The 24,608-nt window shown below is 35.6% G+C and overlaps 1 protein-coding gene across 4 annotated transcripts; it reads right to left on the minus strand.

The window, feature by feature from the left end:
- Positions 1-898: 898 nt before the first annotated feature.
- Positions 899-23,888, minus strand: LOC130932648 (uncharacterized). 4 transcript variants are annotated; one of them, XM_057862023.1, is made up of 14 exons: positions 23,753-23,888; positions 23,621-23,671; positions 23,379-23,516; positions 23,062-23,143; positions 22,741-22,817; positions 22,517-22,632; positions 21,988-22,102; positions 21,784-21,900; positions 20,593-20,684; positions 18,863-18,929; positions 18,690-18,771; positions 18,105-18,196; positions 17,870-18,013; positions 899-1,210 (listed from the first exon to the last, which is right to left on the minus strand). In XM_057862023.1, exons 1-14 carry the CDS (start codon positions 23,828-23,830, stop codon positions 1,064-1,066), a joined length of 1,398 nt encoding a protein of 465 aa, XP_057718006.1. In that variant the 5' UTR covers positions 23,831-23,888; the 3' UTR covers positions 899-1,063. The 4 variants fall into 4 exon arrangements, with proteins under 4 accessions (XP_057718006.1, XP_057718005.1, XP_057718008.1 ...); XM_057862022.1 differs by having other exon boundaries at positions 23,621-23,888; XM_057862025.1 differs by lacking the exon at positions 23,753-23,888 and having other exon boundaries at positions 901-1,210; positions 23,379-23,500; positions 23,621-23,705.
- Positions 23,889-24,608: the final 720 nt, after the last annotated feature.

Below are 24,608 nucleotides of genomic sequence, written 5' to 3' on the forward strand. Positions count from 1 at the left end.
ATAAATAAATAACCGTTCTCACATCCAATGAGATGCATAAAATAATTTTTTTTTGTTAATTTAGTTTAGTCTTCGTACACTATGCGAAAATGGCGTTTTCAATGTTTGAAGTGTTAACAGAGGGTTACCTTCCAAAGTCACTCCAAACTCTCTATCTTGGTCCTTCTGAACTGCTTCTGAATTGAAATGTTAATAGGTTTTTTATATATATTTGAAAGTTCTCATTTCTCAATCATGATACAAGTGATAATCTCTACCACTATTCAAAACAAAACAAACCAAATGAAATAAAAATAAACAATCAAATCAAAATCCTGCACCAAACCCATTACAATTTGCAATTCATTCATCATAAATTTGATTTCTGATGAGATGATATGACTTAGTCAATGTCCCATACCCAACAATCACCAAAGCCGCCCCTCAAGAATCTTCAAATACAAGGTTAAGCCTTTTCACACTGTGCGAGGAGCAGAGCTATATCATCGTTAATCACCACCAAAAGCACCACAACCATGAATTACACCAAAATTTTGCCAATTTCAACATTAATTTAGATATCTTTAAGCTATATTTTATTTTGATTACAAAATAGGAATATACTTTATTTCGTTATTTGTAGTTTTCTTCCCCGAATATATGATTTGTTTTAAATTATAATTGGCGGCCAATGGTGATTTGGCATATACTATTTTGAAATATCATTGATATATATTTTGATTATTTTCTTCTTCATGTCTTTAGTCTCATTTTCGAATAAGCATGTGAAAATTGTGGACTAGTATTAATGTATTATAATTCTTTCTGGCAAGTTTGTAGAATAAAAAGGATAATAGTATTGCCCACATCTTGCATTAATACAAAATTTTAGAAAAGAGCGTAATAGAAAGATATAAAGACTTTAATAACTTAATGATTACATCACTACATAATTAATTCTTTGATTTAAACTTGTAACATTGAAATCACTGCTAAAATAATTAAAAGAAAAGTCTGGACTATTTTAACAATATCTATGTAATAGTAATATGGGTGATATATAGGTGTAGAAAACCTAGAAAGTTCAGAGTTTCCAATATATTTTGAATTTGTGCAAGATGCCAGCAACAACAGCCCAAAAGGTGATTTCAGCAAAGAAGACATATAAGATAGTACCCACCTTCTCTGAGTGCCAAACATTCACAAATACATGCTTATTAATCCAGTGCACCTGCTCAATTGATTTATGGGCATAAAATACGGCCAATTAATTAGTTCCTTGAAAGTGATTTCATATAGAATAAATATAGAAGAATGGTATTTGTATTATTTTTTATTTATTTTGTGCAAATTTTTTTAATAATATAAAAGACAAATTTGTCAATGAGTTATAATTCAAATGAAATAGTCTCTCCATGCTCATTTAAGAGGTCGCGGATTTGAGTCTCCCTATCTTTGATAAAAGAAAAAAAGACAAATTTTTTTTTCATTTTTTATATATCACTTTTCATAGAAAAATTAAAAGAGTGCATAAGAGAGATATACAAAAAAATAATGTATATAAAATATTGATTGGTTTATGAAAATATTTTTTATTTTTATTTTGTAAAAACCATTTTCATGTTAGATTTTCATATTTTAGAAAATATGTTTAATTTGTTAAAATGAATTTTATTTTCGAACGGAGAAAATAATGATGATATATTTGGTTGATTCATTTTTAAATTTATATTTTCATTATCAAAATATCAAAATATATTTATTATAAAACAATAAAATTATGTATATTTAAGTTATAAGTTCTTTAATCAACAATTTTTTTTTATAAATTGGTTGGATTTCAAAAATATAATAAACAATTAAATTTTATTAAATTTTAAAAAGATAAATTTTGTTATTCGATAAATTTTCGTATTTATATAGTATTCGGTTGCTTGTTCAGTTGGGACCTGGGTGTGTAGAATGATGGATCGAGACCTAGGTACTGATTATGGAGGGAAAGGCTTCGCCAGCAAGTCGTTGGTTGATCGGCAGGTGGAGCCACCTACAAGGACACTCCGATACCTGAGTTAATGTTCGTACAATGAGGCGGCTACTTTTAGGATAACAGTGACGTATCTGGGGAGAGGGGTAGGTCCATCTCCCTTATCCTCATTCATCTAGGTGGGCCTCCCACTTCCTTAGAGACCAACTCCTTTTCCAACTTTGGCTAGCTATTGAGTCTCTTCTAAAGGAAACTTGTGTCACGTGGTGGACGCCTGCCCGTACGGAATAGGGTGAGCGTCCGTTTGTTAGGTCGTGTTTGGGTTGTGTTGGGTTGGGCCAAAACAGTGCCGCCAATGCGTCAAAACGTGATATACACGAATGGCACATTTGTCTACCCGGGTTTCCGGGACAACAGTCTCTACTCAATGCGGGTCAGCCGTCATGAATATGGGCTTCTGAAGGCTTCGTCGCGTGTGAGGGTCTCCCCCAACACCCATTTCGAGAGTGTTGCCTCGATCATTGTACTCAGAGCATTAAATGCCTTTTAAGTGTTATTTAAAAGCGCATAGAAAGGTCTATTCTACCCTTGACTTTTCGCGCTTCTCTTTCTTCAGTTACAGTTACCAACCCCATTCCATTCTATCATTTCTTTTTCTCTTCTTTTCTTATAACTGCCACCACCATTTTCATCGTTTCTTTTCCTTCCTACCACGACTGCAACCTTTGGCTTTGCTTGGGGATTTTTGCCCTGCCAAAGTAGGGAACTTGCCATTTTCTGCTTCCAGTGTCTTCCTTCATCACAAATACTGGTAAGTGACTATCTTTCGTGCCTATTTTGTCTCTATTTTTTCGTTGTTGCTATATCTCCTTTCACTGGTACAGCTTCTTGCCCTGGTATTTGTTAAGTAGTTCTTAAGGGGTACCATAGGCGTCCCTATCGTGTTTTAGGCTATAGTGGTTTTAGGCCAGAACATGGTGGCTTTAGGATAGAATATAGTGGCTTTAGGCTAGAATGGTTTGACTTAGGACCTGCCTCCAACCTTATGACTTAACTTAAGCAGTGCCCCCACCGTATGTATGGCGATGTGTCCCCCCGTGAACCGTTACGCGTGGTGTGCAACCGATGTCACAAGTACCGATTCTAAGGTAATCGTAGAGGAGCTGCAAGAGCTCTATGATTTGGGAGCACTATTTGGAGGTGGTCTCGAGGAGGTGAACTACGAACTCTTGGTCCTAGGTCCTGACAAACCCCAATTTGACGGTTTATCTTGTATTGAATTTAGGGGATTTTATCACCTTTTACCCACATTTATTCAATGAAATAGCATGGTTTTGTATATTCTCCTTTAATTGTGCTTAAGAGTGAAAACATGCGTTTTAGGTCTTAAAATAGATAAATATAATTTACCTTGATTCCATTAGATACCTTGATATGTTTGTTAAGTGATTTCAGATTTAGGAGGCAAAGATTGGATTAAAGGAATGAAGAAAAAGCATGTAAAGTTGGAGAACTCATGAAGAAATGAAAGAACCGGAAAGCTGTCAAGCCGACCTCTTTGCACTTAAACGACCATAACTTGAGCTACAGAGGTCCAAATGATGCGGTTCCAGTTGGGTTGGAAAGCTAACATCAAGGACTTCGAAATGATATAAATTTTGCCATATGTTGCTTCGCGTTCAGGGGCGCGCACGCGCACTTTGCGCGCGCACGCCGATTCTGTCCGTGGCCCACTTTAATGAAATCGTCCCCAGCAGTTTTAGGAGCCTTGTGGGCCCAATCCAACTCATTTCTGATGCTATTTAAGTCAAGTATTGAAGGGGAATCAACATACTTTAGATACTTTTACATACTTTTGATCATTAGCTTAGTTTTAGGAGTTAGAGTTAGTTTTAGAGAGAGAAGCTCTCACTTCTCTCTAGGATTAGGAATTAGGGTTAGATTAAGATCTCATAATTCTAGGTTTAATTCAAGTCTCCTTCTACTTCTACCTTCAAGTGGTGATTGCTACACTTTGGTTCTTCTTTCTATCCCTATCCTCTTGTTGTAATTTCTCTTATTTTGTTTCTAGGTTTTGTAATTGAGATATTCTTGTTCTTTTGTTTTCTTTTAATAATGCAATTTGAGATAATTCATGTGATTGTGATGTTGTTGACTGTTGTTTTGTTAATTCTTTGTAATTGTTGGTTGTTGATTCCTTTTATTCTTACAAATAAAAATGCTTTCTTTCATTACCCTCCAAGTGTTTGATGAAATGCTTGAGAGGATGTTAGAGTAGGATTTTATGTTCTTGGCTTGAGAAGGTAACTTAGGATTTCTTGAGTCACTAGTGTCCACATGATTGCTAGTTGATAGCCATTAACTCTAGCCTTCATTAATCCAATTAGTGGAAAGCTAGGACTTATGGACTAGGATTGATATAACTCACTTGACTTTCCTTTGTTAATTGATTTAAGGATGACTAAGTGGGATTAATCCTTGCAACTACCATACTTGTGGCTAGTGATAATGATGAAGACCCTTGACAACCAAATCTTGCCAAGACCATTTTGTTAATAAAGTTTTCTTACCATTTACTATTCATGTTTCTCATCTAAAACCCCAAAATAAATAAATCCATAACCAATAACAAGAACACTACCCTGCAAGTCCTTTGAGAGACGACCCGAGGTTTAAATACTTCGGTTTATAGATTTTAGGGGTTTGTACTTGTGACAAACAAATTTTTGTATGAGAGGATTATTGTTGGTTTAGAGACTATACTTCGACGAGATTTCATTTGTGAAATTCTAAACAGTCAAAAATCCAATCATCAAAATGGCGCCGTTGCCGGGGAATGCGCATGAGTGCCATGTTTTTGGTTAATGTAAATATGTGAATATTGTGAATATGTTTGTCTTTTGCTTGTTTGTTAGTTTTTGTTAGTTTTAAGATCGCTATTGGTTTTGTTTCTATTTGCCACTATGAATTCTCATCCTTGTGGTTTTGGATATAACTATGACTATTTTGTAGGCGATGAAAACTTGAATGATGGCTCACATTATGGGAGAGATAAATTCTTAGGAAGGGAGCCATATCCATATGAGCAATCATCATGGCAACCTTCCCCCTCAAGTTACTACGATGGTAATCCTTCCTATGATGCATATCATTCCTATGGATATGATGATTCTTATCATGGTTATACCACTCAACCACCACCATTCTATGCACCATATTCTCAACCCACATCTTATTTCCACCAAGTGCCCACATATGATCCAAATCTATATTCCCCCTATGCATACCCTTGTGACGATTATGAACAAGCAACCCTTGAATCACCACCACTCCAACATTTTTACCCTCCAACCCAAGTTCTCATGGATGATACACTTGACATCATTCTTCAAGAGCAAGAAGAGCTCCAAACCGCACTCACTAGTTTCACCTCTACCCTCCAAGAATTTACATCCCGTATAATTCCATCCTCCACCAATAACCAAAATAACTTCCCACCTCAAAGTTTTGATGAATCTCCCTTCCAACCATATCATGATTTACCTTCTCCGCCACAAACCTCCATGGAAGCATATCAATGCCCATTAATCCAAGAGCAATATGATCCTACTTATGTTAGTAAAGCGGAACAAGAATTAAGGGATCGTTTCAAGGAAGAAATGAATCAACTTCAAGCAACCATCCGTCAAAAGATGGATTTTTGGGACTCATACAACAAGCAAAGCATCTTCACGGATGAATGTGAGAAATCAATCGAAGAGATGAGCATGAAGGAGATTTTAAAATCCCAACACGAGAACAATGAGATGGGATATGTCTTGCAACAAGTAGAGGAGGAAGAGATCATTGAGAAGGACGAAATGGTTGAAGGATTAAAAGAAGTTAAACAAGAAGTGGATTTCAAGCTTGAGAACACTTTCACACCAAGTGATAGTATTAATGATCTTGTGGAAGTCGTTGAAGTCTCTTCTATTGATCTTGAAAATGATGTTGAGGAGGATAATACGCAACCTCCAACACATGACTTGATCAATGATAAAGGTTTGGAGAAAGTCAGCAACCAAGAAGAATTTAAAGAAAGTTATCAAAAGATGAAAATCATCATGGAGGAGCCAAAGGAAGTGGTGGAACCTACAATGTCAAGACCATTGGATATCTTCCTTGCTAAGTCGCCGTCCCAATTACAAATTGAGTGGGTAATCATCTCATCCTTTAATTTTCTTGGCCCATATCAATATGCGTTGTTAGAAACGGACGGTCAACTTACAACTCTTTGTGGGCTAGAAAGTAAGAACGGATTAGATGTTGGTGGACAATTTGAATCAAGGAGCACAAGGGATGGAAGATCAAACTTAGAGTTTCAAAAGTGGAGTGAAGCCAAATTCAATGGAACTAGGATGATGAGTATGAGTTACAAAGAGAATTCAATAAGTTTGTCACCCTATTGGAAGCATGAAGATCAAGAAGAAAAGGGGTTGACAAATAAAGTATGGGACCCGGAACATACATAGACCACTATCAACTTAAGGGCCTCGTTACTTGCTTAGGCCTCCTTGAAGGCTTTGTACGTTTAAATTGGGATCCTGGAGGCTATTGGAAGTGGAAAAACTGGTGGGGATTCGAAGAAGAGTTCAAGCATAAGCCACCATAGCAAGGACTCCATCAAAATGTCCAACTTAAGGACTTAAACTAAAAGTGCTAGGTGGGAGACACCCCACCATGGTAAACTCTTTCCACGCTCTTCTAATTTTGTTTAATAAGTGATTTGAGTTACCATTGTAGGTAGGTTTTCATCTCATAATTAGCTTGTTTGTGTACATTAGTTGCTAGCATATTAACATGTATGTTGTGCTTAGTAGAAATAGAATAAATCTCAAAACCAACTTGCATTTTAGAAAGTGTGTGATTTTGACTACATAAGGAGTTGTAGGCACCATGGGGAGTCTTTGAGCAATTAGAGATTTTAGGCATTCAAAATAAAAAAAAAAGGGGGGGTGGACGCGCGCGCACCATGTACGCGCACGCGTCCATGAGCGGATGCATCATCACCCATATTCCAGAGAGTTGGGCCTCTCATAGGCCAGCGTTGTGCCTCAAGCCCAACTCACTCCACGCTGACGCGCACTACGTGCGTGCGCGTCCATACAACTATAAGGAAACACACGCGTACGCAAACCTGCCGCGTACGCGTCAATCGGCTGCTGCAACTTCTGGGCCAATACCCAGAGAGTTGAGCCGGCTCTGGGCAAACAATAAGCCCCTGGCCCAACTCAAGTCGCGTGGACGCGTACGTGCCGCGTGCGCGTCCATAAACCAAGAAAAGAAAAAGACGCGAGCGCACGTATCGCGCTTGCGCACCTTATGGTGAACTGGCAATTATACGCGGACGCGCACATGCCGCGTACGCGCAGGCCTAGTAGTGCAACCTCCAGGCCATTGACCAGAGAGTTAGGCCTCATGTGGGACAACTTTAAGCCTCCAGCCCAACTCCTTGCACGCGTGCGCGCGCGGTACGCGCACGCGTCCTTGCCTATTTCGATCATCCACGCGTGAGCGCATTGTGCGCGCACGCGTAAGTCCCTAGATCCTCCAATGCGCGCGGATGCGCAAGGTGCGCGCACGCGTTGATTCAAAATGATGATAACCTAATGCGCGACGCGCATTGCGCAGTCGCGCACCCCCACTTTTTCTCCCATCTCCATCTTCTTCCTCTAACTTCTCCGTGGCAGCAGCACCGGCGACCACCACCAACGGCCGCCATCCACTGCCGTCACCACCCACCCCCTACCTTCCCTCTCACTCCCTGTCACCACCCCTCCCTCTCCGATTCCTCCTTCTTCCTCCCACTTCGGCCGCCACTGTTGCTCCACCGGCAACCACCACCGGACAGGCACCCTCCTTCCTTCTCTCATCACAACCACTCCCATTCGCTCTCTCTCTCTCTCTCATCCACTCGCCGCCTCCTCTCTCTCCCCCTGCTCTCTTGCAAAACCGCCACTGCCGTCACCCACTCACCGCCACCATCCACGGCGGCACCTCTCAGTGATTCTGCCGACCCTGCCCAGTCCCATTTCCCTTTCCCACTCTCGGTTCTTCCCCGCTCCCAGGTTCCTGCTCCAATTTTTGTTCTCTTTAATTGTTCATTTCCGTTAATTACTGTATATTTCTGTTAGTTAGTCTGATTTCAAATGTTGTATGTTAGGATTAGTTAGAAATAATTGCGGTTAGGTAGCTAGGGCTGGATAGAGGATTCTAGGCCTGATAAGTGCTCCGTTTGTGTTTATTTTCTGTTTGTTTGCTTGTTTGCTAAGTGCCAAATTTGAGTTGCTCTGTATGCAATTTGTGCTGCCTGAATGCTTTCTTATTGCTACTGTGATTGGTTGATATTGTAATCATGCTGCTTGTGCTATGTTGCACTCCGGGAACGTCCAATTTTAAGCCGGAATGCTGCCCAATTTTCAAGAATTATTTTCTTTCTAGTCTTTAATTGACAAATTGAACTTGGCATATTAATTCTTTAAACATTTGCCTAATGCCCACAAGTTCATAATTGGGCTAATTTCCGTTTTTATCGGACTCCTGGAATTGACATTCACTTGCATCTTTAACCCTCTTGACCATTACTTTGAGTCATGATGATGAACATGCCTATTCCTTATAAATTGTACACATTGTTTGAAACATTGAATTCTTGGTTTACGGCTATGTTCTCTGATTCTTACTTGATGTCCACATTTCAAGTTCAATTCACATCATGTTTGCTTGCCATCTATTTTACATCCTGAAAATGTTTTACTTGCTTCGTGCTAAGTGTTTAATTGCCTATATTCTATTCTACTTTTTAGGATGTCGGATAAAGGGAAAGGAAAAGCATCATCTTCCAAAAAGAGGAAGAAAACACCAAACCCCACTTTTGCTTCACTGCTTGCCTATGCTCAAAACCCTCTACATGACATGGATAAAGCAAACCAATCACTACCGGCTCAGGATACGGTCAAATTTCCCAATTTCTACTGTGAACTCAGATTCCCAAGCTACAATTCAAAGAATCTGAATACTGAAAAGAAGCTGGTTATTCCATCAGATTTGACCGATATCATCCACCAGCGTATTGACCGGATGGGTTTGGCCTTTTTGGATAGGGAATTGAGCCGGGTGAACCGATCTTGGGTGCAGGAGTTCTACTGCAATTTCTTCCGCCACACCCTTGATTCGGTACTTGTTAGGGGGATTGAGGTACCCATCACAGAGCAGGCCATAGAGGATGTCCTTACTTACCGGCCTAGGACCAGTGACACTGATGCATTCATGCAGGCCGAGATAGACCTTCACTGCATGACCTTTGATTTTGAGGCATTGAGGGCAGTGGTAGCTACTCCGGATGCTCCTTGGGTTATGGATGCCGATAACACAGCACCCAAGGGGATGCACTTTAGTTATCTGAGCCGAGAGGCCAAGACTTGGCAGCAGATCTTCGCTCATTACGTCATGCCTACGACTCACTTCACAGAGATCCCAGTTGCCATGTTGATCTTGATCAGCTGTGTGATGGATGGGAAGGAGGTTTATTACCCCCAGCTGATCAGGCGGTTCATGTGGAGGGCCCACATCCGAGGTCTTTTTCCTTTTCCGGTCTTGGTGACTCAGATGATTCAGCGGGCCGGAGTTTCGTGGCACCAGGATGATGTATCACCACCTCCACCGCTCCCTCAGAAGGAGCCAGTTACTATTCCGTGGGGATCCTGGGTGCACGAGAGGCCCGCCTCGCGCCGTCGATCTCGAGCCAGAGCAGCAGTTGAGGGAGCTGGACCCTCTTCATCATCAGCCCCTGCAGGAGCCTCTACCGCAGCCGCACCTCAGCCGCTTTACTTGTTAGTTCAGCGTCTCTTCCGGTACATGGAGCGCAGCCAGCGCCAGATCATGTGTCGCCTGGATCGGATTGACCAGCTGTTTGTGGCCCAGGGCCTTGAGCTGCCACCTCTACCAGAGTCTTCCGGTTCCGATGAGGAGACCCATGAGGAGGAGCACGCAGATTTACAGACTGAGGCTATTCATGCGGCTGAGTCAGCACATATGGAGGCACCACCTCAGACACAGGAGTCTCAGCCGGTACCACAGCCACAGCCAGAGCCTATCGGTGTACCTATCCCTGATCCTCAGGATTAGCATCGAGGACGATGCTTAATCTTAAGTGTGGGGAGGTAGCCGGTGGCATCATTAGATACCGGTGAACATTTTGGCCACTTTTCTTGCTATCTTACTTTGCACACTCTTTGTATATATTTGATGTATTTTGAGTTTATTTTGGATACTTTTACTGCTTGATACTTTTACTACTTATTTTGGATTTATTTTGGATTTTAGATACTTTGATGCTTATGGATATCCTTAGATGTTTTAGATGATAGATTTCATACCTTTACTTTTAGTTGAATTTTTCTTTATGCATTTTGCTTATCCTCCCTTTTAGTTTGTGGTTGTGATTAAAAATCATATTTTAAGCAAACACTTAGTCACCCTTCTTGCATAAGAAATTGGTTTTAAGTAAAAGAAAAGGGTGAACAAAGAAAAATTTTGGATTTTTCAATCACAACAATGCTTAGTCAAACATTGAGATTTTTCAAGAAATTTAAATATAAGCCATTAACCCAATTGATTGAAAGAAAATTTTTTTTTGGTGAAACTTGCTTGAATTTCATACCTTGTGAAGCATGTATTGAACTAAGGACACAAGCTTGTGAGACTTGAGCCTATTGATGTGGTTACATTTTATAACCACTTATTTTCCATTCTTGTGTGAAATTGCTCTCTTTCTATGATTGCGATCCTTGATTTGCTTGATTCTATATATCCATTTATTTCTTGTATTTATGCATTTATATGATTGAGGCCATTATTGCATTAGCCACTTACCCAAATAGCCAACCTTTTACTCTCCCTTGTTAGCCAATTTTGAGCCTATGTTCAACCAACTTATTCTCAATTTAGCACATTACAAGCCCAAGGCGGAAAACCAATGAAAAGTCCTTGTTTGGATCTTTGATTAGCCTAGGCTAGTGAGAGTGTTTATTATTCAAGGTTGGTGAGGCTTGGGAACATTGGATGGGATAAAAGGGGTAGTACACTTTTATGTTTAGGAATTGGGTACATGTTCATGTATTGATTAAATGTATAGACCTTATGCATTGATGCTCTTGTATATAGTTCGAAAGAAAAAAAAAAGAAAATGAAAGAAAAGGAAATAAAAGTGAAAAAGAAGAAAAAAAAAAGAAAGAGAAAAGAAAAAAAAATTGTATATAGAAAAAGAAAGAGAAAAATAGTAAAAGAGGACAAAATGCCCCAAAGTGAAGCTCAATAAGAGTCAATGCATAAGTGTAGTGAAATAAAAAGAAAATGCATGAATATGTAAGAAAAAGTGAAGAATGGGTAGTTAGAGTAGTTTGAACTTGTATAGGTCATTATATAGTTAGGTGGGGAAGTCTATGCTAATCAAAGATACAAATTCTAATCCACTTAACCATAAATGATCCTACCTTGACCCTAACCCCATTACAACCTAAATGAAAGACCTCATGATGAATGTATGCATGCATTGAATAAGTGTTGATTGTTGGAAGAAAATCAAATTTTGGAAAGCTTGAATAGAAGAGAATTGAGTGAATTAACCCTTAAACACTTGAGTGAATAGAGCGGATATACATCCGGTGAGGGTTCAAAAGTTTAATTACATGTATTCACCTATATTATCTATATTCTTGCAAGTTTGAACTCTTTTTGACAATTCAATACAATTGTGGTTTGGACTTAATTCCTATTGCCTAGCTCTTGTGCTTACACATGCTCTCTTGGGAATTGATTTGTTTGAACTAAGCATTTCCAATTGCTTTAGGTAGTTGCATTTAGATAGGACTCATATAGTTTAATTGCATCCAATAAATGTCATACCCCTTAGTTCCTTCTTATTTTAGCATGAGGACATGCTAAGGCTTAAGTGTGGGGAGGTTGACAAACCCCAATTTGACGGTTTATTTTGTATTGAATTTAGGGTATTTTGATAACCTCTTGTCACATTTAGCCTATGAATTAGCATGGTTTTGTTATCTCTCCCATATTTGTGCTTAAGTGTAAAAACATGCTTTTTAAGCCTCATTTTGATGAATTCTAGTTCCTCTTTGATTCCATAAGATGCCTTGATGTGTTTGCTAGTAATTCCAGGATTGAAATAGGCTAGGCATGGATCAAAGAAAGCAAGGAAGGAAGCATGCAAGTGGAGAGAAGCACAAAAAGCTAAAGAATTGATCTAGGCCATGCACACGCACGCGCACAAGGCGCTCGCGCGCACATTGCGAAACAGGCCAAGGACGCGCACGCGTACCGTGCGCGCACGCGTCGTAGCCCGCACGTGATTCTTTTATTGCAACACGTGCCTGGCAATTTTGGAAGGTTTTAGCAACCAACTTTGGCGCCAAAATGCATATAAGAGCCAAGGATTGAAGGGGATTAACACACATTCACATCCATAGACTAATTTTAGATCATTAGATAGATATCTTTAGTTAGTTACATTTGTAGAGAGAGAAACTCCAACTTCTCTCTAGGATTCATCTTCATTCTCAACCATTCCTTGGTGAGATCTATTGCCACTCTCAATTTACTTTGTTCATGTTGTAGATCCTCCTCTCTAATCTCAATTAGTGTTTGTAATTGTTTAATTCTTGTAGATCTTAGGTTTAACTTTGTTGTTTTAGATTCTATTGATTCATTGAAGATCTCATTTTCATTGTTGTTCATTGTGATTGTTGTTAATCTCTTGTGTTGAATTGCTTTAATTCTAAATCTCTTCTCAATTTTACTATGTCTTTCATTCTTGCCCTCCAAATGTTTGAGAAAATGCCAACTTTAGATATGGAGTAGTATCCCCTCACTTGGCCTAGTGGTTGAGTCATTGGAGACACTTGAATAATGAATGTCAATTGTTGATTAAGAATTGAGGATTGCTAATTGACTTAGAGTGCACTAAAGCTAGACTTCCCTAGGGTAAGACTAGGACTTGTGACTTGAGTTAATTACTTTTACTTGACTTTCCTCTATAATTAGGGGTTAACTAAGTGAATCAACACTCCTTTGTTATCACAATTGAGGGAAGCTATAGTGATGGAACTTCCAATGTTCAACCTTGGCCAAGGCTTTTAATATTGATTGATTGTTGTTTTCTTTTATTAGCACTCTTATGCCACACTCTTCAAGTCACAAAAGACCACTTAACCAATAACATGCATCCTTGTAGCATTCCTAGGGAAGAACGACTCGGGACTAATACTCTCGGTTATAGATTGTAGATTTGTTTGATGATGGATTTTGCGTCGGTTTAGACTATACTACGATTGATTACTTGATAATTTCTAAACCGCCAAAAATTCATTTATCAGGTCCACGAGAACAAATTTGCCAACTCAACCTTGATGCTCCTCGCATCCCTGTCTGGAAGTAGGTGTACAAATCTATGTTCACCACTTTGGGTGTCTAGATTCCCTTTTCCCCATTTATTTTAGCTCTCTTGAATAGATGTGATTTTACTCCTTCTCAACTCCACTCGAACAATTGGGCTGTTATCTGGTGTTTTGAGATGGTTTGCGACTATTTAGAACTCTCAGGCACTGTAGAAGTTTTTCTCATCTTCTTTCTTCTCACAAATCCTTTTCAAGAAGGTAAACACAAGAAAGGATACCTGTCCTTCTGGGCCTGTAGAACCGAAGGATCTTCGGCCTCTTCGAAGATTCCTTCCACGGCTTTAAAGAAACCTTCTTCAAGGTGAGACCGGCTCAAGGTCGTCACCCTTGAAGGAAAAAGGCGCATTTCGACTTACTGAAGCTTTGGTGCTGGCTCCAATTATATGATTAAGGTGACCTATAAGGGTTTAGGTCAGCAGAACTAGCAAATTGCCGACATTTTGCTAGCGATATTTGGCTCTAACCCCTTTAATTTTTATCTCCTAATGAGTGACCGGGAAGCCAGTCGAGATTGTGTAGGTAAGTAGGGCATTCTACCTGCTATTATTCTTCCATTTTTCTGATTTATATATTACAACTTTATTGACAACTTCGTAACTTGGCTTTCTTTTTCTTTTGTAGTTAGGATGGTTGCTGGGAACACTTTCCTTGGTCATTTGATGACTCATTTCTTCCCTGATGGGGACTACGATGCCTCCAACTCCCCCGATCCGAAGCCGAAATCCCCAAACCTGATGGGGAACATGCTGAACAACCACCTCTTCAGAACTCCTACATAACTGTTTAGTTTTCTATAGGTACTTATGCAATAGGCGGTCTCGAATTCGGTACGTTCCATTCACTTGGGTTGCTACTACCTGGGATTCGCTATTGATTTCGAGTCTTGCTACTGCGACCTCTTTGCTAGTATTAAGCCTCCCAATTATGGCTTCATACTCTGTCTGGTTATTTGAGACCGAGAACTCAAACTCGATAGACTACTCGTAAGTTATCTCCTCCAAGTTCTCTAATATTATCCCAGCTCAACCAAACGCTTGGTTGGATGCTCCGTCAACACAGAGCTTCCACCGTGTGTTCGGGGTCTCTGGTGGATCGCCGACTATCTCCACCAAGAAGTCGACTATTGCTTTGCCTTTGATAGTGTGACGGGGCTCGTACTAGATGTCATAATGGGATAGCTCCACTGCCCAGGCCGTCATTATCCCCGCTAGGTTGGGTTTCTACAATATTTGTTTGATCGCTTGGTCTATTCTTACTGTAATCGGTGTCCCTGAAAATATTGCCTTAGCCTCTAGGAAGAAACTAGCAAAGCGAAATCCACTTTTTTTAGCCTTAGGTACCTTAGCCCCACCCCCGGAACACCTTACTTATGAAGTATACGGCTGGTTTTTGTTTGCCTTCCTCTTGCATTAAAGTTGCAGTCAAAGCTTCTTCTGTTACAGCGAGGTACAGGTACAAAGGCTCTCATTCTCTTAGCTTTTTGAGTACTGGTGGTTCCGACAAAATCCTCTTGAAGTGATTGAAGGCTTTTCATAAGATGGTCCCCACTCGAAGGACATCCCCTTTATCATCAGGTTAAAGAAAGGCAGCGCCTTGGCTGCCGATGAGCCGAGGAGACGAGATAGAGCCATCAGCCTCCCCGCTAGCCTTTATACATCTTTCACACACTTGGATCTTGCCAAGCAAAGCATGGCTTCGCATTTATCCAGGTTATCCTCTACTCCCCTCTGGGTGATTATGAACCCCAGGAACTTCCCTGATTCCATGGCGAAAGCACATTTCAAGGGATTTAGCCTCATGTTGTGTTTTTGGAGGGAGTTGAAGATGACCTGCAAGTCGGCTATTAGGATGTCCGGCTCTGCTGTCTTGACCAATATATCATTGACGTAAACTTCTACTGACATGCCTATGTGGTCCTTAAAGACCTTATTCACCGGCCTTTGATAAGTTGCCCTTGTATTTTTTAGGTCGAGCGACATGACTTTGTAACAATATGTTCCCCCTAGCGTTATGAACACCGTCTTCTCCTTATCAGGCCGGTGCATCGGGATCTGATTGTATCCTGAGTATGCATCCATTAAACTTAAGAACTTATATCCTGCCATCGCATCCACCAAGGCATCTATGTTGGGGAGGGAGAATGAGTCCATTGGACAGGCCTTGTTAAGGTCCGAGTAGTCCACACACATTTTCCACTTTCTGTTCACCTTCTTCACAAGAACCACATTTGAAAGCCACGTGGAATAGTCTAATTCCCTAATGAACCCAGCTTCCAACAAGCTATCCGTCTGCTTGGCCACCTCGTTTGCTCTTTTTGAGGACATCTTCCTCTTCCTCTATGTGAAAGACTTTACCTTCGACTTTACGGCCAATCGGTGGGACATGAATTCCGGGTCTATTCCTGGCATATCGGCTAGGGTCCATGCGAAAAGGTCTCTGTTAGCTCGGATGGCTTCGATCAGAGGTCCTTTCAGCTCGTAGGGTAGGTTATGGTTCACAAATGTGAATTTATCCTCTGTCCTCCCTACCTGGAATTTTTCGACATCAACCTGGGGCTCGAACGTCGGGTGCTCATCGATTCTTGCGTCCAGGTCTGCCAAGAACATGCCGACTGCTTCCTTGGACCTCCTCCATAGGGACAAACTGGCATTATCGCAAGCGACGACCATTTTTCGATCCCCTCATATCGTCCCTACCAACCCATCGTCCGCCACAAACTTCATTGTTAGGAATTTCGTGCAGATCGCCACTGGCAGGTGGTTGATAGTTCTCCTCCCAAGTATGATGTTGTAAGCCGTGGAATCCTTAAGGACTGCGAATTCGGCCATGGCGGACTTGCTACTTGCCCCGGAACCGATGCAGATCGACAAGGCGATGGAGCCGTCTGGTTTGATGTAGTTATCGCCTAATCCCATGACTCTGTGGCAGTGGTCCTTGAGGTCATTTTATTTAATCCCAAAATATTGAACACGTTTCGAAACATGATGTTCGAGTCTACCTCTATTTCAATTAAGATTCGTTTGACTAAACCCGTCTCAATTCTCGCTGTAACCACCATTGGTGGGTCCTTCGGGAGGTTGTCACACTACCGATCTCCAAGGCTAAATGATATTTTCGGGAAGCTTTCTAAGGGAAGGCTTTTTTCACGGCTGTAATGGCAAGTATCTTGGCGTCTTTCTTCGCTTTGGACTTCGAGTTTGGTGTGGCGTTCCTGCCGACCACTAGATTCACTACTACAAATAGAGTCGTGTACGGATTTTTGGGAACGTGTTGCTTTGGTTTGAGAGTCTAACCCGGTCCTCTTTAAAATACTTCCTGTCTTTTCTTTTTTATTCTCGATGAATCGCAAAAATTCATTTACATATAGAATGTTATTTTATTATGTTATTTACATAATTAAATCTGAAAGAAAAAAGATAACAAATGAATAACAATAATAATTAACATTAAAATTATGAAATGATATTATTTTGTAAATGAATGAATAATAATTAACATTGAATACTTTATTTTATAGCATAAGAGGTTATAAGCACAAAAGAGTTTGAAAAAAAAAATCATAACAAAGATAGATGGAACAACCTCTTGTGGTATATGAAAATTGATAGGAGTACTAAAGCACTATTTTATGCAAGATAATCAGACAAAAATTGTTGTTGTTGTAATACAAATTCGAATTCCGTCATTTTATTAGGAGTGTTTAAATTTAAATCAATTTAAATTGATCAAATTATATTAATTTAGATTTGATTATATTATTTTATATTTGATAAATTGTATAATTGTATCGACTTTTAAATTTATTTATTAAATCGATTCAATATAATCTAAATTACACAATATAATATAATATTATTATTTTATTATTAAATTAATATTTTTAATATAATATGTTTAATTTGTTATATATTTTTAATTTATTCATATATTACTATTAGTGTTATTATTATTATTTAGTGAGCATTTTGTAAATGCAAAACAAAATTTATTCATCTATTTATTTTACCAACAAAAAATTACTTCTGTAACTTAATAATAAAATTTTAAAATTTTGCTTTTTAGAAATTTAATAAACTAATCTAATTTAAACCGCAACCATGCAAATCATATACTTTAATTTGGGTTGAATTGTTTTTCCTTAAAAGTTGATCAAAACCGCACTACTAGTTCAATAGTGTCGTATTTTGTAAAAAATTGTATTTTAATGTTTTATGTTTGTGCGTTATTTTCAAAAAGCATTTTTAATGACAACAGTTTTAATATTACCACCAAACATTATTTTACTTCCTAATTTGATTTAAAATAAAAAAATGAAAATCATCAAACCAATGGAGTGATGGACCCTAATATTTTTCCTAAATATATGCGTAAATATAAGGGGTGGTGTGGTTCTTACAAGCGAGTTATGTGGGTCCTCGTAATACCAGCCATTTACAAATGCCGCAAATATTCCCTGAGCTGCCATCACAAACACAAGCATTGCATTCATTCCTATCCACTCCAAGAACAAGAATGGAGTACGAATTCCCCAAACGTCGATCTGTTTCATCATCACCAAGTAGTGTTAATTTTAAGGAATAGAATCACAAGTTGAAATAATAAATTAGTGAGAACAATAATTAATTAGTCACCACTATGTAGAGCCCAGAGAAAACAATTCCAGCAGCACCAGCTGTGAAACAAACATAGCTGAAGCTGTACAATTGCTTGTTAATTGGAATAGCTGCATTTCGTTATAATTTAGATGGAGATTAAAATCCTTTCTTAGTTGAGTTTAATTCGGTTTAATTTCGCACAATTATATAATATCAATCAATATTTACCAACACCAGACATTAGTCACGTATAAAAATATGAAATAATCATAGAATAAAAAAAATTTAATTATCCTGTTGGTTCTTATAATTTTATTAAATTTTTAATTATGTTTCTATATTTTTTTTAATTAAGTCTCTATACCATATCAGATTTTATAACTGAATTGTTATCGTAATAAAAATATTAAAATTAGTAAAATATTCTATTAAATTATAAAAAATATTCAGTCAAGTGAATATTTTGTTAATTCTAAATTTTTGTCACGACAAGAACTTAATTGTAAAATCTAATATGATATAAAAATTCAATAAAAAAAAATAAGAACCTAATTTAAAAATTTAGCGAAACAAAACCTATTTCCTTTATATATGGTGCATATTGCACAAGCTGTTTATTACCATTAGTGAAGTGAAGGATGATGGCTATAATGAGTAAAACAAAGCCCATTGAGACCCATTGCTTAAGCCTCTCCCGATGACCCTGTAATATTTTTTCACAATAGTATATAGAGGCCTTTGTTCAATTAATTGAATTTACATATATAGCAGAATTTAAGGTAGAATTTTGTAACCTTGAAGTTGATCAAGACGTGTCCATAATGGATACCAATGGTGCCAGACATGACAGCAGATATGGAACTAATTCAATCAAATATTAAAAATGTTATTAAAATAGAAAAAAAGCTTTATATAGAGTGAATTAGCAACCCGATCTTATCAATTTTTCATAATGACAACGCGACCTCTCATAATAAAAATGATTTGTTTCGGTTTCTATTTTTTACTTTCATAATACAATGTGATTTTTGTGGGTGTTTTTCCGTCAATTTTAAACAGAAAATGCTGACGTGTTAGGTTCAAAAATAAACAGAACCTAACTATCTCTAAATTCAAATTGGTTAAGGGTTTATTTATTCCTATTATTTACACAATATCTTTTTAAAAAAATTTTTATTCATTATATTAATATTCTCTTTTCAGTAAATTATTAAATATATAGTATAATAAGTATAAACTAATTAATAAATTATTTAAATTTAAAAATATTATTTATTATGAATAATTCTGAAATATAATTTTTAAATATATAGAAATAATAAATATTAAATTTTTTTAATACATTAATAATAATAACCCTATGATATATTATTAGTATTTTGATCTAGATAATTTTTACAATAAAATAAAAACTAATGAACATATTATTTGATATATAGTATAAATTTTTTGAGTAATAACAAATTTAATTTTTTTTATCTCTTTAAACTAATTACGTCTATATCATGGAGACTCTTTATAAACTCAACAAACTCAAAATATTAACAATATTATTAATCTATTAGTAATACAATTCTCATAAGGTACATATCGATGAAGATTTATCAATATAAGAATAATGTGGACTAATTAAAATTTTATGTATATTAAAATTTAATTAAATTTACATATATTTTACTCAAAACATTATTAATAGATTAATAATATCATTGATGTTTTGAGTTTGTTGAGTTTATAAATGGTCTCCATAATATATATTATGTTTATTTTATTTTATTTAGTATTAATAGCATACTCATAGTGTATTTTAGTGAAAAGATATCAAATAGAATTATTAATTTAATTTAAAAAGAGAAAAAATTAAATTTGTTATTACTCAAAATTTTTTTACTATATATCAAATAATATGTTTATTAGTTTTTATTTTATTGTGAAACTTATCTAGATCATAATACTAATATTATATCATAGAATTATTATTATTAATATATTAATCGTATTTTAATATTTATTATTTACATATTTAAAAATTATATTTGAAAATTATTTATTTAGTTTCATAATAAATGATATTTTTAAATTTTAAATAATTTATTCATTAGTTTGTATTTATTATACCATATATTTAATAAAATATTAAAAAAATATTAATATAATAATAAAAATTAATTTAAAAAAGATATTGTTTAAAGGATAAAGATAAATAAATTCCTAACTAATTTGAATTTAGAGAAAATTAGACTCCTGTCTATTTCTAAACCTGATACGTCAGCGTTTTTTATTAAGAGTTGATGGAAAAACACCCACAAAGACCGCGTTGTGTCACAAAAATAGAAGATAGAGAATCGAAGTGGATCATTTTTATTATAAAAGATTGTATTATCATTTTAAGAAATAGACAAGAATCAAATTGATAGTTCACTCAATTATATAGATGAATAAAAAAGTAGAATATATCATAAAACCACTTATGAAAAAAATTTAAACTCTTAGTAGAAATATATAACACAATATAAAAATAAACCTCAATAAACCCTCGGGCTCAAATGGAGCGTGACACCAACTTGGAGCATCTTCGCGAAATGGACCTGTGTCTGGAGAACTCAGTGTGCATGCCTGTTATATATTCAAATTGTGTGCAATTCCAAATTTAATCACCGACCATAATTTTTCTTTTAATCTTTGCTTTCTATTAACTTTACCACCAATCGTTTGGTTCTTAATGTTGGATTGCTAAAATAACTATTTTAGATATACACCAAAATACATTATAACTAATTTTAGTGATTAATTTTAATGCATAAATACTATTTTTGTTGATCAAAATATTTAAATTAAATTTTACATTCTAAATAATAACAGAAGAAAATAACATAACTAACTAAATATTTAAAGAAGATAAAAAGTACTTAGGTTGCGTTTGTTTTTGAGAATAGAATAGCACAAGACATTGAGAACAAGACAGGACAAGACACTGATGGACAGAGACACAAAATTTTGTGTTCTTATATTTTGTTTGGTGATAAACTAGAACAAATTATGAGAATCTAATTTATTCTCATCTTTTTCATTCAAAAAATTTGAGATGAAAAATATAGTAATAAAAAAATACAATTATGAAAAATTAACAAAAATAATGAAAAAAAGAATGAAAAATAAGTTGTGTCCCTTGTTAGTATCTCTGTGTCCTTCCTGTCAGGATGGACACAAAATACACTAATTCAGTGTCTCTAGACACACTGTCACTGTCCATGTCTCCTCTACCAAACATGATTTTGTATCTCTGTGTCCATGTCTCAGTGTTCTATCTCTGTAAACAAACGCAGCCTTAAAGTCGCACAAATTTTATCAAGATTACACGTGTATTTGGAGTGAATCAAACATTATTTAATGAATAATAATATTATATGTCTAATAAATATTATTATTTTTAGCTAATATTTAATGAATAATTTGTATTGTATCTATATTAACAAATATTTTTCACATAAAAAGTATATAATTTATATTTATATTAACTAAAATTTACACATATAAATTAATATAATTTGTATTTATATTTTTTAAAATTTGTATATATAAATTAATAAATTTGTTTATTTAAAACAATTTAATATTTATGATAATCAATGGTCGATTAAAAATACTAAAATTTCCTGCCTTCAAGAGTTTTTCTTATTTAATTATATATTGAAAAAAGTAGTAGAGTAGTGACCTTCAAGCGTCTCCAAACAGGTTGAGAGTAGAGATGGTTGACCCCCCAAACATGTCTATCAATATAGCCAACAGCGTTACATGCAGGACCTAGGTGTCCTCTCATTCCACATATCACCTAGTAATTAACAAATTAAGCTAATTAAGTTGGAGAAAATATATAATAATTAAGTTAGAGATCGAGGTCATGTATGCAAATATGTACTTCATATTTCTTGAGTGGTTTGTCATCATCAATATGATCCACGAAACTCCAATCTGAAACGTAGAGTGTGTAGGTTGTAATCATGTATATAAGGAATGCCACCAAGCCACCAAACCTGCCATTATACCAATGAAATTAATCAACATCTTTGAAGATAAATAACGTAAAAGTAATATCTATAATAATAAATAGATTAAATATTTAGATGAATCCTTTACGAATTTTAGATCAAGCATTTTTTTTAATTAATTTTTATTATTTTAAAGTCTTTGAAAATTATTCTTGTAACACAGATTTAGTCACTTTGTCACTTTCAATTAAAATGTTAATATGTATGTATTTTTGTTATGATAAGATAAACTAGCTCATTATAAAACAACAAAAAAAACTAATTGATAATAATAATTCTCAAAAACTTTTAGAATAATAGAAATGTCCAACAGAAAATTTTGTAAGGACCAATTTAGATACTTAAATTAATAACTATAATTCAATATATATGTGTTGTAGATGGTCTTTAATTTGTCACCATTGCCATTTGTAGGCAGTAAAAATGGATAGATGTCCAAGAGTGAAGGTAGTTGGTCTAAGCTTCGTGGTGAAGGTTTCTATTAAAGCTACAATACAGTATACAAGAGCTATTCTCTGCAAAAACACACAGATTGTGTTAGATTTTTCTTTTATTTTTATTTAATTTCTTCACTTTTTCAATTATGAAACATGGATTTCTGTTAATTTAATTGGTCATAATACCTGGAGAATGCCACACCATCTGATAAATTTCATGTTTACTCCATATACAAGGTCGTCGGGCGCATGAGAGTATCCACCTATGTCATAAAACAAATTCATAACTGTACCAAAATTTATTTATATTTGTGTATATATTATATCCTAAATATTTATAAACATAAAAATATGTATCGTAAAAAGAAGTAAACATTTCTGAATATTTATATATACTTATTTATTTCCACTATATATATAAATTATGTTTATATTATTAACTAGAATAGACGTTAAAACGAAAGTTTTTAGAGATTATTGAGGAGTTCTTATATATGTACGATTTACCTTGCAAAAGTATGCCCCAAAAAAGAAGCTTCAACGTCCTAAGGAGTATCTTCTTTACTGCATACCTTATCTTGGGGATTCTCTGCATTATCATAATCAAAGTCTTATGTGAATAAATTAACATTTAAAATGTTATATTTTTACTTTAAATATTTTAATTTTATTCTTCACGTTTAAGATAGTTAAAAACAAAAAATAGGACAAATAAAATATGAGGAAAAAATAGTCCAAACATTAAGAAAAAGATAAAACCTCAAAATAGATTAGAAAACTTTAAGACAGGAAAAGACAAGAGAGTGATGAATTAGTAAAGTTACTTTGAGTGCAAGGGCAATGGCAACCCCAACAATGAAAAGAAAAAAAGGCATAACGAAATCCGCCAAAGTACATCCATCCCATGGAGAGTGATCAATCCGAGGATAAGCTCCACCAGCATCGTCTACCAGTATCATCAACTATATACATATTATTGTCAAATTAACTATAAAAAAATAATTACTTCAAATTAAACCACCCGTCACACACTTAGCTTGTTGACTATATATTAATTAGTACTAACCACTATGGTGAGACCCCTAAATGCATCAAGTGTTGCAACCCGCTTTGTTTTCTGCTTAACACCAATGACTTCCATTATTATTCTCTCTTTGCCATGCTCAGTTGTAGAATCATTAATATCGTTCTTAACTACCTCTTCCTGCATCTTATCCATTGTTGAATTTCCGAGTCCTTCTTCCATTCTCTTTGGTGCTGCTTCTTCATCCATCATATCGATCCACAAGAGTAAGTGATGATGTATGTGCTCTTGTGATCAACTTCTTTGGTGCAAAATATATAATAGAGATTAGGTGAAACTAATAATGAATTCATTTATTAAAGGAGAGATTTAAATGTATTATTATTATTATTATTATTATTATTATTAAAGTTATAAGGGTAATAAGGCCGGCTCAGTAGTCTCTAGCTAGGCCTTGTGCTATATAGTATAAATAAGTCAAATTGTGGTAGCAACATTACATACAGAAGAGACAGACGAATGGCTTTGTAGAGAAAGACAGAAACCAGGCCCATATTCTAGTCATGTGTTGGAACTTGGAAGTGTTAAGATTAGATTAAGAAATTACAAAAGCAAGTCATCCTCCTGCCTTTACTTTGTTTTTTCTTGTTGCTCCCTTATTTTATATGTAAACTATACATGATGACTTGTTTTCTCTCTCTGTAACAAGGACGTGACAACTACGAAAAAGTATTCACATAAAAACGCTTAAAACATCTTTTTTTAAAAATATTTTTAAATAATTAAAATTTAATACATATAATTGATTAAATCATGTTATTTTTATTAAAATTAGATCGAATAAATTAATTTGACTAAAAAATTATTAATAAATTATACTTTAAATCGGTCTAAATTAATATTTTTTTTATAAAAAATAACTATAATATCTCTATTATAAAAAAAGACAAAATTACTCTTTTATATATATATATATATATATATATATATATATATATATATTGAGAATCTTAAATTCTAATCCTTTTCT

This window comes from Arachis stenosperma, chromosome 6, assembly GCF_014773155.1.
Source record: "Arachis stenosperma cultivar V10309 chromosome 6, arast.V10309.gnm1.PFL2, whole genome shotgun sequence".
NCBI lineage: Eukaryota > Viridiplantae > Streptophyta > Magnoliopsida > Fabales > Fabaceae > Arachis > Arachis stenosperma.

Bases quoted from the DNA above. Each gene is read 5' to 3' on its own strand.
- LOC130932648 (XM_057862022.1), bottom strand. From the start codon at position 23,830: ATGATGGATGAAGAAGCAGCACCAAAGAGAATGGAAGAAGGACTCGGA. The intron at 22,103-22,516 runs GTGACAAATTAA...GTATAATGGCAG, and splicing joins ACTGCCTACAAATGGCAATG to GTTTGGTGGCTTGGTGGCAT. The intron at 21,901-21,987 runs GTACATATTTGC...GTTAATTACTAG, and splicing joins AACCACTCAAGAAATATGAA to GTGATATGTGGAATGAGAGG.